This window comes from Callospermophilus lateralis, chromosome 9, assembly GCF_048772815.1.
Source record: "Callospermophilus lateralis isolate mCalLat2 chromosome 9, mCalLat2.hap1, whole genome shotgun sequence".
Taxonomy (NCBI): Eukaryota; Metazoa; Chordata; class Mammalia; order Rodentia; family Sciuridae; genus Callospermophilus; species Callospermophilus lateralis.
In genome coordinates, this window is record NC_135313.1 from 55358558 (window position 1) to 55374798 (window position 16241).

At 49.5% G+C, this 16241-nt stretch overlaps 3 protein-coding genes across 5 annotated transcripts; all 3 read right to left on the reverse strand.

Annotated features, from left to right (window-relative positions):
* Positions 1-78: 78 nt before the first annotated feature.
* On the reverse strand, positions 79-3211 carry Hoxd8 (homeobox D8). 3 transcript variants are annotated; one of them, XM_076866070.2, is made up of 3 exons: positions 3078-3110; positions 1881-2935; positions 79-1515 (listed from the first exon to the last, which is right to left on the reverse strand). In XM_076866070.2, the coding sequence occupies exons 2-3, from the start codon at positions 2443-2445 to the stop codon at positions 1220-1222; spliced, it is 861 nt and encodes a 286-aa protein (XP_076722185.1). In that variant the 5' UTR covers positions 2446-2935; positions 3078-3110; the 3' UTR covers positions 79-1219. The 3 variants fall into 3 exon arrangements, with proteins under 3 accessions (XP_076722185.1, XP_076722186.1, XP_076722184.1); XM_076866071.2 differs by having other exon boundaries at positions 79-1512; positions 1881-3211; XM_076866069.2 differs by having other exon boundaries at positions 1881-3210.
* A 4986-nt stretch (positions 3212-8197) lies between these two features.
* Hoxd9 (homeobox D9) lies at positions 8198-10134 on the reverse strand. Its single transcript, XM_076866191.2, has 2 exons — positions 9288-10134; positions 8198-8943 (listed from the first exon to the last, which is right to left on the reverse strand). The coding sequence occupies exons 1-2, from the start codon at positions 10081-10083 to the stop codon at positions 8702-8704; spliced, it is 1038 nt and encodes a 345-aa protein (XP_076722306.1). The 5' UTR covers positions 10084-10134; the 3' UTR covers positions 8198-8701.
* Positions 10135-13805: 3671 nt separating this feature from the next.
* Positions 13806-16241, reverse strand: Hoxd10 (homeobox D10). The gene is made up of 2 exons (XM_076866447.1): positions 15497-16241; positions 13806-14083 (listed from the first exon to the last, which is right to left on the reverse strand). The coding sequence occupies exons 1-2, from the start codon at positions 16239-16241 to the stop codon at positions 13806-13808; spliced, it is 1023 nt and encodes a 340-aa protein (XP_076722562.1).

The window sequence follows — 16241 nt, forward strand, 5'->3', positions numbered from 1 at the left end:
TTGCTGCTTTATAAGGGCACTGGTTATTGTATGTAATTCAGTAAAAGGAACATTTGCGGCGCTCAAAGACATTAGCTCTAGAAAGATTCATTTCTTTATTAAGGAGCTAGCTATGTTCTGGAGCGGTTGTTTACACTCGAGTTTTCTGCATTTGCTCTCAGGGTTTGTTTCAAATATGTGAGGCCATAGTTCTGAAGAACAGCAGAGGATCATACCAACCGTCATCTGAGATGCCCATAGCAAATTGGCTTAAAAGGAGCATGCGAACAGAGCGAAGGAAATACAAATAAATATGGCACATACTCAAACAGAATCACAGTGGTGGCCCTAGTGTAGAGACCAAGCAATTTCAGGCGATTACAAGTGAGTTTCAAAATGAAAGCAAGGCGACTTGCCAGAGTGAAAGGTTAATGAGTGAAAATGTTATAAATGGTTTTTCAAGTATTAATTCACTCTAGATTATTTAATTGCCATAATTTGTATGGACTATAGAAAAATGATTAAATGTCAATTGTGACGTCCTGAAACTTTTGTCACTGGCCCAACATTTTCCCGAAGTTCAAGAAAGCTGCCAGAGCCTGGACTACACATTATACTCTTTAGCTAACATGTGCTTTTCAAATATTTGGCCCAGACTTTTCCCTGATATATTACATCAACAAAATACTCAGAGAAACCTTTAACTACTTTAGAAGTAAACAAAAGGCACCTGAACCATTCATTATAAAAGCATAAAGAAAAACATAAATAATACATTTTAATCAAATAATATAAAGTAAAAATTCTTCAGGCATAATTTTTTTAAAATTAACACTTAATTTACTCACCATAAAGAAAAGATTTAAGTTGTTCAAGTGCACTTGTTTGATTAATAAAGCATTTCATATTCAATTATTTAGTGCTAATAATTAGGAAGTTTAAGTTGTTGAGGCAAATCACCAGTTCAGACATTAGAAACTACCATTATAAAAATATAGCTACAAGGTCAGTATCAAATTACCCTTTCATAGGACAGCCCAGGTATTGCTTCTATGCAACACTAGAAAATTTGTTTAAACACCCAAATCCCTCTCAAAGCGCAGAAACCTCAAGAGCAGTGACATGAAGGTAGCTTGAAACACAGGTAAGGTCCTTTCCAAAAAAAGAAAATAGGTGGTGTCCACCAGCATATGTTGACCATTAGTTTTAATAGTCTGTGGTAAAATTTTAAAGGTAGAAGTTAATTTGTCGGGCCTTCAGCTCTGTCTTCCTCCAGCTCTTGGACTTCCTTTTTAGTTTCCCCGTCCTTCACCTCCTGCCGGGAAACGGGAAATTTGTCCTTGTTGTTCTCCTTTTTCCATTTCATTCTCCTATTCTGAAACCAGATTTTTACCTGTCTCTCTGTGAGGGCTAGGGCGTGGGAAACCTCAATTCTTCTCTTCCTGGTCAGATAAGGGTTAAAAAGGAATTCCTTTTCCAGCTCTAGGGTTTGGAAGCGACTGTAGGTTTGTCTTCCTCTTCGTCTACCAGGAGCTGCTGGTTAAAACAAAAAGGTGGAAATCAACGTTTAAAAAACTGCATTGGTGTCTCTGCAAGTTGCAGGAGGTTTCTGAAATGGGTCTAACGGGTGAAATATATACAGAGTGCTCTTCAGCTCTGTATGTACAGGGTGTTGCAGGCAAGAGAAGCAGAGACAAGGTCTTCACAACTATTTTGTCCCTATCATCTTTACTTTTTAAAAAATCTCATTACTTTATGAATGAGAGCCACCGCGGCTAAACAAGAAAGAAAAGGAGCGGGAGAGGGAGAGGAAAGGGGAGTTTTAAAGCTAGAACGTGAGATGAAAGCAGATTTCTCCCCTTCTCCCCTCTTAAAAAAAAAAAAAAAAAAGGCATCCCAACCTTGTGGTCTCATCCAGGGAAACATTTGAGAAGGAGACGAGCTCTGATTTAAGTGGTCTGGGTCCTCGCCAATATTACCACTGGACGATTTACAGTCAGGATATTGTACCAGCTCGGCCTCTTGCTGGGTCGTAAAAATCGGCTGTCTCTGTAAGTTATCGTATCCGTAAAACTTCGCGGGCTCCCCGTGACAGGCAATCCCGCCGCAGGGGGGAGGCGGCGGCGGAGGCGGAGGATGCGGAGGAGGAGGTGGGGCGGCCTGGTAGGCAGCGGCCGGGCTGCCCCCGCCCGGGTGGAAGTAATCCTGGCCCGGACCCCGGCCGCCCCCACCGCCGCACCCAGGCCCCGTGGGCGGCGGGGACTGGTGCGGGTGCGCGTGCGCCTGCGGGGGCGCGTGCGGGAAGCCCGCGGCGCTGTTGCCATAGAGCTGCAGGGCGGCGGCGGCGGCGTGGCGGCCGCCGACCTCGGACGCGAAGTGACAGTCGTAGTAAGTGGGATTGATGGCCTCGCCCGCCGCTGCCGCCTTGTACTTGGAGTACAGCGGGTTCACGAAGTACGAACTCATCCGGGCGGCGGCGGCCGAGGACCGACGTAGGACGGCACAAGCGGGCGGCGTGGAGCAGTCAGGGAGCGCGCCTGGGCTCGGCCGCAGTGCCGCGGGGGCCTCTGGGGCGGCCGCTCGCGCCGCTGTGGCCGCCGGACTACGTCGCTACTGCCGCCCGCCTGCCCTGTGCGCGTCTCCTCAGAGGCCCAGCGGCCCGGGTGCTCGGCTACTGGGCACTCATGCCCGGCTGGGGCGCCGCCGCCTCGGCCTTGCGCCGCCTCCCTCGCGGGTCGCGGGACCTGGCCCAGCCCCCGCGCGCCGCCGCCTTCCCAGCCTCTCCTGGCGCGCACCGGCTCGGCTGCAATATAATCGCCGACGCCCTGGATGACCTGCCCCGCTGCCTCCACTGTTTCCTCTCAGGCACCAGGCGGCCCTAGCGCACCGGGACAAGAAAAAAGTGCGCCCGGCCTGCGGGAATATTCTTTTTTTGCTTCAGTTTACAAGTCCTGCTCTGGAGGGAAAAGTGGGGGGGGGGGGAAAAGAAAGAAACCTTTGCCCGTTGCTACCTCTCCCCTCGCCCCCCCGGGGTCCCCCCTCCCGCCGGTCTCGCCGCCGCCGCCGCCCCGGTGCGCGCCGGCGAGGCATTTTCGTACCCCACCACTGCGAGGAGAGGTAGCGAGATGGGGGCGAGATAACCGCGCGGAGGGATCCACGCGAAGGCGAGGCGAACCGTATGTCCGACGGGACGCCTCACTCCATCCCCGAGATGCCTCCGCCAGCCTTAAAGGGGGCCCATAAAGCCGCACTGCCAAGGGCTCGCAGTGCCCCGGGCCGAGAGGACGCCTGCCTTGGTCCGCTGAGAGGGGGCGCGGCAGAACCTTAGACTTGGGGAGGCAGGGAGGACACTCCCAGGAGGCTGCAGAGCAAATGACTCCCTCCTAGAGCCCCTGGAACAGCCCTATGAAGACTGGCCATGGGTTTTGCATTTCTGAACACGGGGAACTCGGACCAGCAAAGTTGACAGACCGGACCGTGCATTTGGTTGGGTCTAAATAGTTTGATTAAAGGTCATAAGTATGGTCCCAACTCTTGGCGTTATCAAACGAATCAAAGTCCTTTCCAACAGAAAGGGCCTTGTGGAAACGAGAGGTACATTTACAATTGACGCACTGCATACCTGGCTGAGGCTCCTAGGTTAATTGATATTTAATGAAAATCATGCCCATGAATATAGTTTCCATCATTTCACCCTTGATAGACGTCAGTACTAGGAACGCGGGAGACTGTAGAATGTGGGAAGAGGGGCATTAGCACTGCTGAGGGAGTAAATAGAGGAGCGGAAAGAAATGTTTCTAGCCCAGAAAGAGGACTCACGCTGGGGTGGGTGGCATTTCCTAGGTCAGGACTTGAAACTCCCAGGTCTCAGCCCCCACGCCTTCGCGAGCAAACCTGAAAAGACTGTCCCCCGGCTGGCGCACCGGGAACCGACACTCGCGAGTCCCCCTTGGAGCCTCAAGACTGGCATTCGGATCGCGCTGGTTCCAGGCTGCTGCAGGCGGCCCGGTGTTCTGCTAACTATTCTAGTTAATTCACCTAACCTGTGAGATAAGCTGTGTGAGAGTGGACTCGAGGTTTATCTTAAAGTTGCTAATTTTTCCCGAAAGAAAAGAAAAAAAGTTAAGCCTAGTTTGTGATTAAAGAGGAGGAGAAGCAGCCAGAGTTATGTATGAATTGTTGAGTATGAATCGGTAAAATATTCCTGATTTTAGCAGCTCTCTCCCGAGTTGCTTGGCATTACACCACCAACCTTCTCTCCACGCTTCTTCTCTCTTCTCCCGTTTTAATAAATGTAAAACATTTAATAAATGCCATTTAATAAGTGTTCCAGTAAATGTAATGGTTCTCCGCTGAGTATTTTTTTTCTCTCTCTCTCTTCTACTCAGCCTTTTTCGTGAGTTCCTTGGATGCTGAGCCTCTTTCCCTTCTAGGTAACCCAGTGTTGAGAGGGCATGAGACCCACTGGCCTTGGCAACAGACCTCAAAGACACGCCCAGCCCACCAAGGACGATCTGGTTTAAGCTACAACACACCGGCTTTCCACACCAAATGTAATGCCTAAAAAACCCAAATGGCTTCGAAGTCGCAGCAGGCCAGTGATTTCAATTATCCTGGCATTCCTTGTGGGTTGGCTCAGCTTGTGTGATTGGGAATCCTGAGGGTCGGTCCAGCGGACTGAATATCATTTTTACAAATGGAAAAAAATTAAGGTTGAAATGGAAAGGCATAGAAAAAATAATATTGTCTGACCCAACTATTTCTACAAGGAATGGCTGGAAATGGTGAGGTTACACAGATTGTTAATGAATCTGGAAATAAAGCCCTGCTTTATTGAATTTTAGTAGAGAAGGCTAAAGACTTGTTTTAGGGGTGACAGGGGGGTAAGATTATTTTTTAAAAAAATTTTTTTGTTTTCGTTTTGTTATTGCCAAGCATCACCAGATAGCTTTCTTTGAATTCAGAGGGGAAGGAACTGATTCTAACAGTTAAGGGTTTATACTTCTATTTTGCAAATATCCAATTAAAAGATTATTTTCAATAAAAACTGTAATGGTAACTATGTAATGGTGCCTCTTTATTTCACTATTTGGAGTGTGTGTGTGTGTGTGTAAGCGCGCCCTTGCATGCTATGTGTCCCCTGGTGTTTGAACCCTGATAAATGAATGGGTTTGGGAATGGAATTGGGAACAAATAGAAGAGATAACCCAAATCTCGATGATATAAGACACTTTTTAGAACTGTGTGATTCATGGGGTGGGGCTGGGAAAACAACACCACTAAATGCATTTCTACACATTCAGGCCTAATTTAGAAAATATTAAAATACAATTTTCTCTTTGGACAAAACACATTTTTAAAAATTTTTATATATAATCATTTTGTTTATAATCTGAATAGAAAAAGAGCAAAATTAGCTTCGTAAATAAAGATCTATGCTGTTACACGTTTTCGTTTTGATAGAATGAATTAATTTAGCATAGCGTTTTGGAGTTTCGCTGTACCAAAGTCCAAATTTTCCGAAATCCTGGCTGAGCCAAATTTTATGCCTGGAAAAAACTGATGGACAAGTTAGCAGTGCACATTATTTGTTTTTGGTTAAATTTATCTTAATTTGGAATTAAAAATAAGATTGTAATTATTTTTAATCAAAACCTTTCTCCACCGCAACTACAGCTTTATGAGATCAGAAAATGGAGCAACAGCGCTCTCTAGTGGCCAAATGCCAATCGAGCAGACCGAGTTCAACTTCGTTTTTATTTCTCTCAAACCAATTCTAGTCTTGTTCATTAGTTTGACTGGGGTTTGGACCACTGACACAATAATGCTTCGCTATTTGATTGTCAACAAGTCGACAGAGCCTCCTCAAAGCTGAGAATAATTTTATTTGTGCTCCCAAGAGCTTGTAGTAGTGTCTTTGCCAAAAGCTTCCAGCACTTTTGTTGGATACTTTAGGTCCACATTCTGTAATAGCCCAGCTGTGCCTTTTAGCACAATTATAGGACAGGCTAGATTTAACAAAACTCAACTTTTAAAATATCAATTTTCGAGAAGCTTTATTTTCCCTCAAAGGAACCAAGCACTTCAACAACTAAGAAAGTATGGAAGTCAGGAATTGTAATTTTTCTTTTAAAGCTGTTGCTTTTAGCATGAGATAATAAACATTTCTATTTTAACTTTCTAAGTTTGATGTTCTGGGCCCATTTAGTTGGGCAATTTGGGAGAAGTGAGGCCAAATTGAAAGTTTTTTTGCCGGATTTCTGAATGGCTGTCTGGAAAGTCCCTTTTGGGCTTGTGTTCCTTTGAAATTCTATGGACAGTAATGGGATTTTAAACTTTTATAACAAAAGTTACCCACAGAGCCAAATTGACTAAACATTTCACTTGAATTTTTGTTTTAAAGCTCAAACTATTAAATCAGCTTAGGTTTTTCCTGATAGGTTAATCTCCCCCCCCCATTTTAAAAAATGCGTTCTGCAAGTTCAGGTGTAATGGTTGTATTTTTGATAAGTGAATATATTTCAATATTTTTGCTGTGAAGTTTGGAATGAAGGGCCATATACGTTTTTGTAAAGAGGCTTGTAACTTCATCTTTTCCCACAGACTATATTTCTGGAGACTCTTTTCTGAGTAAATGACCCAAGCTCACTAACCTTCCTACTCTCAAGTAACAGGGTGTTGTTGTAGAGTTTTGTTTTGTTTGGTTTTGGTTTTTTTTTTTTTTTTTTTTTTTTTTTTTTTTTTTAAGAACCAGCTAGAGTGTGGCCACAGTCAAAATATTATAAAGGGCCAGTCGCCTTAAGCTACTTCTAATGCTCAGCCCATTTTAAAAACCAGAAACACATCACCTTCTTCCTATCTCTCATTTTTATTTCCTATGTGCTCACACCTCACTCGGGGGCTCCCTAGCCCCTGCCTTCTCGGTTCAACACAGTCTTGTTTATATTTTATTGTCCAGATTTTAAGACCTAGTTTTGTCTGCATTTTTCCTTTCCTCTCACAAACATCAAAATGAGATGGTTTCAAAGCGAAGCGCCTGGCCTGTCGTAAACTCATTACCTCCAGACGTCTCGCCGGCTCGATGGCTTTATGACACCTTGGCTCTTCCTGTTTTCAAAGAGCTCTAGGTATCGGGCTGGCTGCAGGGGTGGGGGGTACACAGCACCTCCGCCAGATCTGGGCCTTGGCTTTCTGTCCCAGCCCCCCTCTGCTTTCTCTTCGGAGTCCCCTCTTTCATCAGGATCCCCAAGATCTCTGCCACCGCCCCCGCCTTCCGCCCAGCCCAGGCCGCCAGGCGCCGCCGCCTCCTCTAGGGCCTGCAAAGACTATGCTCCGCCTGAACCCTCGCTTACAATGACCTTCATTTTAGCCTCTGAATGCGGACCTTAGAGGGCCAATCTGAGGGCTAAACATACACAGAAGCTGGGTGGAGGGAAGGGGGCGGCGGAATGAGGGTGGCCGGGAGTTGTTCCTTGACCATTTTGATCCGCTAAGGTCACTTTGGGGCTCCTGTGGGGAGGGGCGAAAGCTCACAGCTTAACCAGCTTGGACCTCCCGGAGCCAGCTAGCCCCGCTGAGGTGGGAGAGTAGCTCCAGAGCGCAGAGTTGGCCTTTCCCTTGTTTGGAGACTGGGGTTGGCGGCTGGGGCTCCATGGGTTGAGGCAGGCGTAGGGTGGGTTATGTCAAAGCCTTAGCAAAAGGGTGGTTGGTTCCTGGGGCCTGCCGGCTCCCCCAGAGGTTGCTGCGGTGCTGACAATTGGGCCCAGAGCACAGAGTTCATTGAAATGCTAGCACCAAGATGAGGGAGGCGCCAAGACTCCCTCAGGGGCTGCACTCCAGGCCAGGTCAGCCCACACAAAGGAAGTTCAGAGGAACATCAGAGAAACCTGCCAGTTGGAAGGGCCGGGATTATTAAGCAATGTCTCCCAAGAATAGAGGCAAAGTCTGGTGAGGGTGATATTTTGTAGAGACAGAGAAGTGACACAAGGTTCAGGACCAGCGTCTGGGCTCCATTTGATCAGGTTAGCATTTATTGGTAGGAAGCATTAACATTTACAACTGGTCCTCGAGCAGGAACCCTGAGGGCCACAAACCAAAGCAGCCCACGTGAGCCCAGCCTTCCCAGAAAGAGTAACTGCTCCAAAACATTAAGAACAGACCCCCACCCCGACCCACCCGAGGCCCCAGGCTTCTTCCTAGGCCTCACTCGAAGTCTCAGCTCGCGGGGTCCCTGTTGAAAGTGGGCTTTCAAAACCCAGTGGGTGACCGAACCACTCAGGCTTAGGCCTGGGCGAGCAGCCGGGGTATGCACAGTGTCTTCCTCTGCTTCTCGGATTGGGGCGCACTTGGTCCGGTTTGGCGAGGCTGCGGGAGCTAAACTACAGCACTTTTCAGAAACATGGGGCACATTAACACATTGAGAGGGCTCCTCAAGCCAGCGTGCACTCACAAAATATAGCATTTCCTAAGGAACCGATGAAGCAGGAAAGGGAGGGAGTGGAATAGATGAAACCCCAAAGCCACTTGGTTTCTCCAACACAGAAGCGAGCAAATACAGAGTTCCCCAAATACCTCACAGAGACCAACCACACAGTCAATTCTACCAGAAGAGAAAAAAAAAAAAAAAAAAAAAAGTCTGAGTCGCTGCAGAGTTTCTGGAAATCAAGCACCCACAAAGATAAACTCCGTTGCCTTTGAGAGCTGCTGCCGGTACCGAGCTGGGTCAGTCTCCTTTGGGGCATTTCTCCTTGCTCATCTTTTTCATTTTCATTCTACGGTTCTGGAACCAGATTTTGACCTGTCTCTCTGTGAGGTTCAGAATCCTGGCCACCTCGTAGCGCCGGTCCCGGGTGAGGTACATGTTGAAGAGGAATTCCTTCTCTAGTTCAAGCGTCTGGTATTTGGTGTAGGGACAGCGCTTTTTCCGGGTGGAGCGAGCGTGGATCCAGTTCGCTGCGGGGTTGTCTACGAAGAGGGGGGTTTACAGAGGAGAGCGAGGGGCGGAGGGGAGGCAGGGAGAGACGACAGGGTGGGGAAGAGAGGTCGTTAAATTAATTTCACCAAGGATGGCCGCTTTTCACAACTTGGGGGGAATTATCATAAAAAGCCTTAATGCTCGCGCTGTTTACCGTACAAACCGCGCGCCCAGGGTAGGTGGTTATGGGAAGCTTTTTTATGGATGCGTGTTGCTCGCCTAGGCATGGGTAGGCGTCTAGACGTTTTTATAGGTTAGTAAAACTATCAGTTTTGCACATTCGAGCCTTACAGGTTTCAGCAATAAATCAGAGGGCAATTTCTTTTGCACTTACTTGGGTCAAGTTGCTGCTGCGGCGGCTGCGGATGCTGCTTCTCCTCCTCCTTCAGCGGGCAGCCCGGGCTCGGGTGATCACTGCAAGCCGAGGGCTCCGACGAGCCGCCTGCCCCGGGCCCGGACCGGATCCCCGCCCCGGGCCCGGTTCCCCCCGCCGCCGCTGCAGCCTTGTCCCTCAGGAACGAGTTGCACGAGAAATCGGTGCCGCCGCTCCCCTGGGACTCCCGGGCCGCAGAGCACTCAGTCCGTTTGGAGGAGGAGGACGAGGAAGTGGAGGAGGAGGAGGTGGAGGCTGCGACTGGGGCCGGGGCCGCTCCGGTTTCAGGCTTAATCCCGTAGTGGCGCCCGTTGGCTGGGCCACCGGGGCCAGGACTGGGACCAGGGCCCGGGGCGCCGCCTCCGCCACCGCCACCGCCACCACCACTGCCCGCGCCACCGGGGAAACCGGGCAGTGGCTCCATCCAGGAGCGCACGTAGCGGCCAGGCTCGGAGGCGGCGGCAGGGGCGGCCAGGGGCGGCGGGGACACGTACGGGTGATACAGGCCGCTCATCGCCGCCGCCGCCGGGGGCTGGGCGGGCACCGCGGACCACGAGGCAGAGAACACGGCCGATTTGGGGGCAAAACTACACGAGGCGAACTCGGCGGCAGACGCTGCCGGGCTGTCGGCCACACCTGCAGGCCGGCCCTGCGCGCCTGGCCCCGGTGGCCCGAAGCGTGCCGCGAACACCTCGTCGCCCTCATGGCCTATGAGGGAGTCCACGTAGTAGTTGCTGAGGGTGCCACTGGAGGACATTTTGAGGCGCCGTGCGCTCCCACCCAAGGTTACACTGCCCGCCGCCGAGCCGCTCCCCGCCGGCTCCGGAGCCGCCGACTAGTTCGCAGGCTGCAGCCTCCACCATTGGTCGCGCGGCCCACGTGATCATATTTACCAATACCGGGAGTAAATCAGTCCGCTAAACTGGGGGCTGCTGTGATTTAAAAAAAAAAATCATCATCAACATAAGCGCGATAATTAGAGTCCGTAGGCCCAGGTATATGAGCCCGCTCGGCGTGGCCCGGCCCGACCCGGCCCGGCCAGCCCAGCGGTGGCTGGGACCACAGGCCCATCAGCGGCCGGAGGAGGCGCTGGGGACTATTTGTTCATCTCCTCTTGCCACTCTGGGTCCTGCAGTCTCGACCAGGGCTCTGGCTCTCCAGCTCCTGGGCTCAGAGCCGCGGGTCGCGCGTCCACAGGCTCACCTAGCACTTAGCCAGAACCTTGAGCAGCCGGAGGCAGGCGGGCCTTTAAGGGCGGCCCCCTGGCGCCCAAGGGGAGATTTCTCCCCTCGTTTCTCTCGCTACCTAAACCCACCCCTCCCCACACATACATAGACACACACACACACACACACACACACACACACACATACACACACGCTCTCTCACAGCTTGTCCTGTTGTTTAAAACAGGTGGAAGACCTCTGTAATGATATTATGCCTTTCAATAAAAATTTTATGAGGTGTATTTGATTATAGATTAATGTGTCCCTAATAAAACGGACGGATGGAGCAGCTCGGAGCGCCCCCTCCCCCTACCACATTCACACACGCCCGCGCAGCCACACACAGCCTCGACGTGAGGCTAGGCACACGCCGAGGCCGGAGGGGAGAGTTGAGGCGGCCTGGCTCGTGGACAGGCCCAGCCAGGCTCAGCGTCGGCGGTGGCCGTGTTGGGGATTTCTGTCAGCTCTCTGAAGGGCCAGCGAGCCGTGGAGTCTACCGCGCAAACAGTGTCGGTCAGGGTCCGTGTCTTCTCCCCGGCTGCTGGAGAGGCCCTGAAAGAAAACACGCGACAGAGGGAAGAACCCAAATGCCAGTTCGGGCCGGCCCCCACCAGCTGCCCTGTCCCGGTTTCAGTGAGGCCTGTGGGAACTGCGTCTCCCAGGTCAAGGCTGTTTTGCGCCTTTCTCACTAAGAGGCCTCCAAGTAGATTCCCGAAATATGTGGGGAAAAAAATCCAAAGGGCCAGATCCTGGGGCCACTCCTTTCCCAGTTCTTTTTCTTGCTTCCAGAGGTAAGGCTGGGCAGCCTTGAATCTGAGGGAGATGCCCATTGTCACTCCCAAATCCATGGTACAAAGCCTCTGAAGCCTGGCCGGTAGCCGAGACAAAAGCGGCCTGGGTGTTGCCGCCGGCCGGAGGGCATATTACTCGCTCTACAAGTTGCCCAGCACCTTTGAGGACTCCCAGTACACCTCCAACCCCGGAAAGAAAGGGGGTAAATGGCTACTTGTGGTCTGATTGATTGCCTTCGCCAATGGCTTTCTGATTTTGTTTCAGAGGGAATGCCCTTTCCTATAACACGGAAAGGTTTTCCTCCCTGACATGGCCCCCAATCAACAACTAATGGCGCTCCCCACATCGTTGGGAGAAATGGGGAAGTTAAAAGTACACTCCATCTTTTGCCCAACCAACATAAATCCGGGACAAATCTATTCCAGTGTTCCCAATCTAGCATGGATGCAGATCCCTCCACCTCCCATCCTTAGGAAATGATGCCTCTAAAGGATCTGTCTGGGAACTTGGGATGGTTCCTGGTCTGGGGGAGGAAGTTTAAAACTGAATAAATACTGAGTGTCCCAAAGCCTCCCTGGCTGAGGACTCTGAGTCTTAGAGCTCCTAAATAGATTGTTCTTAAGGGGGGAAAGGGAGGGGGATGAAAAGGACTTGTTTTCTGAAACTCCATTAAGCTATTGGAGGTCCTCTGAAATTGCAGCCAGTACCTGGAGCAACGAATTTTCTGTCAAATTTCCCCCATAATGTTTCTCCTCCCTTTTCCCTGGCAGGACTAGATAAATCTGGGTTCCATGATATGGATTCTGCAGATGCTAGTGGGAATTTCCCAAGCCATGCCTGTAAAAGGAATATTGGACTTCATGGAAAATCATGTTCACTTGCATATTCTTTCAGTCATTTTTTTCTATACCTTCTTGCTTTTTATAATTAAATACTGCATTTTGTAATTAAATACTAAGAGGTTTGACTAGAGAGAATCTTTTCATTTCTTCCTTTAAAATTTTTCATATGAGCCACTAAAAGGTAATGACTGAGCATAAAATCCTTCTACAAGGAAAGCAAAGCAAAGTGTGCTGGGAAAACTCGCCCATCCTTCCCTTTCACTGGGACCTGGCTGTCTTGCACTTGAGATAGGGGTGGGGTTGAGCAAAAGGGAGAAAATTGGATGCCATGCAATGCTAAGCTGTTGTTTGTCCTTGCTTCGGTAATGGAGGCCCGGTAGTTTCCAGGTGGACAAGACTAGTTTCAACCTAGCCCCTGAGGATGACTTCCCAGCCAGAAATCACCAAGATCTCCCTGAAAGCATTAAAAATAACACAACCAAAACCCACAGAAAACACACACACACACACACACACTCTCTCTCTCTCTCTCTCTCTCTCACACACACACACACACACACACACACACACACACACGGGCAGCTAAGAGGAAAAAGCAACTTGTGGCACAAGCTTACTTACCAGGCTCGGGCTAGAGGAAGCTCACACCCTTTGAGAGTGCAATTATATTCTATGGTTGGGGACTGGGAGATGAGAAAGGACTCTCTTTTCTCATTTACGAAAAATGCAAACCCAGGCAATTATCACTCTTCTTCTCCCACCACTGTCCTATTCTAGCACCATCTCCTGCTCCTGTCACTTCCCCCACCCTACTGCCCCAAAAGCAGTTTAACCAGAAGAGAACCTCCCCAAAGGCTTTCATTTCCACCATAATATTTTTCCATTTCAGAAAGCAGAGGGAGCAAACTTGTTTCCAGAATTTATTGCATTATACATGCTACCAGAACATGCACAGAAAGGACAGGTTGCTGTTGTACGTCTACCAAACCACAGATGCACCACAAGGGAAAGGCTACAAGGCATAAGTTGTCAATATTCCATCTCACCAAGGACAACTGCTAAATTCATTTGTGAAAAGATACATTGTAATGTGCTTTTTAAGTCCCCTCCCCCCAAAGCTTGTGGGTTTTCTTAATCTTTCTTAAATATATATATATATGTGTGTAATTTAAAAAGTACTGGATGTTTTCAAAATGTCATTAGTTCATGATTAACCACACACAGAGAACTTTTGTGTTAGAAAAAAAAAACATGAAAAAGGTCACATTGCTGGATGGATGGATGGATGGATGGTTAGATGGATGCTCTACAGTTCCAATAAGTTAAGACCCAAATGAAAATGTGCAGTAATAGTTACCCTGCATTATGATGAAAAAATAATAAATTACACGTGGTAAGTTTTTTTTTAATATATATATATATATATACTCAGGGATTACAGATCACTTGCAGCACGAACAGAATGACCCCAAAGTCACATTCTAGCAGGAAAACAAAACAAAACAAAAACAAAAAAACAAAGAGCAATGAAGGTTTTGTTTCCACCTTCCCAGTCCTCCAGCACTGGGCTCTGGAACGCGGTGCCCCTCTCTGATCCTGGCCTCCCACCGGCCTCCGACCTAAGAAAAGGTGAGGTTGGCGGTCAGTTCTCGGATCCGGTTCTCTCGGCTCATCTTCTTGAGTTTCATTCGGCGGTTTTGAAACCAAATCTTGACCTGCCTGTCGGTGAGGTTAACGCTCTTACTGATCTCTAGGCGGCGCTCGCGGGTGAGGTACATATTGAACAAGAACTCTTTTTCTAATTCCAGCGTTTGGTGCTTAGTGTAAGGGCACCTCTTCTTTCTGCCACTCTTTGCAGTAAGCCAATTGCTGGTTGGAGTATCAGACTTGATTTCCTCTAACAAAATTAAAGGGAGAAGAAAAAAATCAAGAAGTTTTTTTTTTTTTTTCTTTCTCTCAGTCTGTTCAAATATACCCTTGGCCATGACCTGCTGGCAGGCAGGCTGCTTTGGGCAACCCTGGTAATTAAACATTACTTACAGAGATGGACCCTGGAAGGGATTTTTAAATCGATGCCAAATTTCAAACTAAATGCCCAAAGTGACACAATGGGAAGATAGTCTGCATCAGTGGGGTCTCTCTCTCTCTCTCTCTCTCTCTCTCTCTCTCTCTCCCCCTCCCCTCCCACACATGCAAGCACACGCACAACTTTCTGACTCAAACAAAACATTAGTATAAAAGTAAACTTTTCTGTATCTCCTAGTGACATTCTCAGTGGTCAGCTCATGACAGAGCAGGAATGGAAGAAGCCATAGCCTAGACAAACCCTCCAACCCCATTGCTTCCTCAGGTCCCCAGATCTGTTGCTTCTTCTCCTACCTACCCTAGGCAGGCAGGGAGCTCCAGAGCCAGGTTTATAGGTGCCTAGTCTCTAAAGATAAATGAGGAAGCAAGGATATCTTCTCTACTCTGCCTGAGTATTGTTGCATTTACCCCAGAATTTCCTGAATTCTCATGCCTTCTTGCTCCAACACAAAAGAATTCCCCCAGAAATGTAACCTGCATTGTGGCCCACCTCTGGGTACTGGGAGAGAGGCTCAGGGGATAGGGTTCCTTCTCAAAAACCCAGATCCCTAGTTCTTTGCCCTAGTCCAACCCTAAGGCTGGCCCTGGGAAGTGGGCAATGCGGTTCTGTTCTCCCCCCGTGTGCCTTTGCCCTCTTTGTAGACGGATTGCAAAGCCTGCAGCACTTTTCCCAGACAAAGCCAAGGTTATCCAGCCCGGCAAAGGCAAGGAAGCCCTGATCCCCCACTCAAGCACCAAGCAGTCCAGTCATCTCGTTACCCTAGCAGACCCCAAGCTCGCAGGATGCGGGGTATATACACTTGAACACGAACACGGTGCCTTGGGCCACCTTAAAATAATCATTTGGGTGCAAGGCAAAACTGAGATTCCAAATATGAGCTGAAGAAAAGAGGTACTGGGGCCCTGTTTACGAGATGCAGGTCTCCTTTGCCTCTTTTGTTGCGTTTCAGGTCTAGCTAAGGAAAAATAAACCCGGCAAGCCTTTCCTCTGCCCAGGCGCCATCAGCGTGGGGCCAAGACCGGCGGGGAGGGCCAGGCAGCGGGAGAGAAGCAGGGACCATCTCAAAGCTGAGATCTCCCTTCTGCAAGCCGGGCAGGAGCAGCACCTGCAAGTCGGGCAACCGACTCCGCTGCCTGGGCTCCGCGCTGGGCACCCAAGCGCTCCCTCTCCGCTGGGTTTCCAGACTGCGCGCCCCGCTGGGGTGGCAACTCTGTTCATACCGACCTTTGCTTTCCTTCTCCTGCACTTCGGGACTGGACACGGAGACCTCAGCCAGGCAGCTCCTCTCTTCGGGAAGGCCGCCTTTGGCCTCAGGGCTCTCCACCTGGGAGACTTTGGTGGGCTCCTGGCCGCTCACGGTTTCATTCATCTTCTTTTCCATCTGCAGCTGGGCAGCGGAGAGCTGCGGCTTGGCCGCGCCACGAGGGTTGAGCTGGAGCATGACAGTGGAGCTGCCTTCGGGGCTGTTATTGTACTCTTGGGTTTTCCCGGTGGCGTAGGTCTGACTCAGTCTAAAATATCCAGGGACAGGAACCTCGGGGTTCTCAACGGGACAGGACTCGGGGACCAGCCTCTGGTACGAAGGGACCTCGGCAGAAATGAGTTTGTTGCGCTTATCAGAATACATGCAGCAATTGGATTCTTCTTTAATGTTGGTGGTGAAAGAGCAAGTGGGGACTTGCTGTGTAACAGGTTGCTCTATTCGACAAGATCTGTTCGGGTCTGTCCAACTGTCTACTTGAGGTATATAAGGATGCACATTCATACCCATATTTTGGTGGTTCACTTCTCTTTTGGCCAGAGACGGGAGCAGTCCACAGGTTTGCATTCCATAGGTCCCCATGTCTGCGCTAGGTGGTGGCATGTACATGCTGGCGCTGCTCGAATAAAAACTGTCACTCCTGCAGGCACTGATCAAGGAATCTACTAAAAAAGTATTAGCAGCAGGAGAGCTGTTGGGAAAGGACAT

Bases quoted from the DNA above. Each gene is read 5' to 3' on its own strand.
- Hoxd8 (XM_076866069.2), bottom strand. From the start codon at position 2,445: ATGAGTTCGTACTTCGTGAACCCGCTGTACTCCAAGTACAAGGCGGCA. The intron at 1,516-1,880 runs GTTGGGATGCCT...TGTTTTAACCAG, and splicing joins TCCCTGGATGAGACCACAAG to CAGCTCCTGGTAGACGAAGA.
- Hoxd10 (XM_076866447.1), bottom strand. From the start codon at position 16,241: ATGTCCTTTCCCAACAGCTCTCCTGCTGCTAATACTTTTTTAGTAGAT. The intron at 14,084-15,496 runs GTCGGTATGAAC...TAATTTTGTTAG, and splicing joins GCAGGAGAAGGAAAGCAAAG to AGGAAATCAAGTCTGATACT.
- Hoxd9 (XM_076866191.2), bottom strand. From the start codon at position 10,083: ATGTCCTCCAGTGGCACCCTCAGCAACTACTACGTGGACTCCCTCATA. The intron at 8,944-9,287 runs GTAAGTGCAAAA...CCCTCTTCGTAG, and splicing joins GCAGCAGCAACTTGACCCAA to ACAACCCCGCAGCGAACTGG.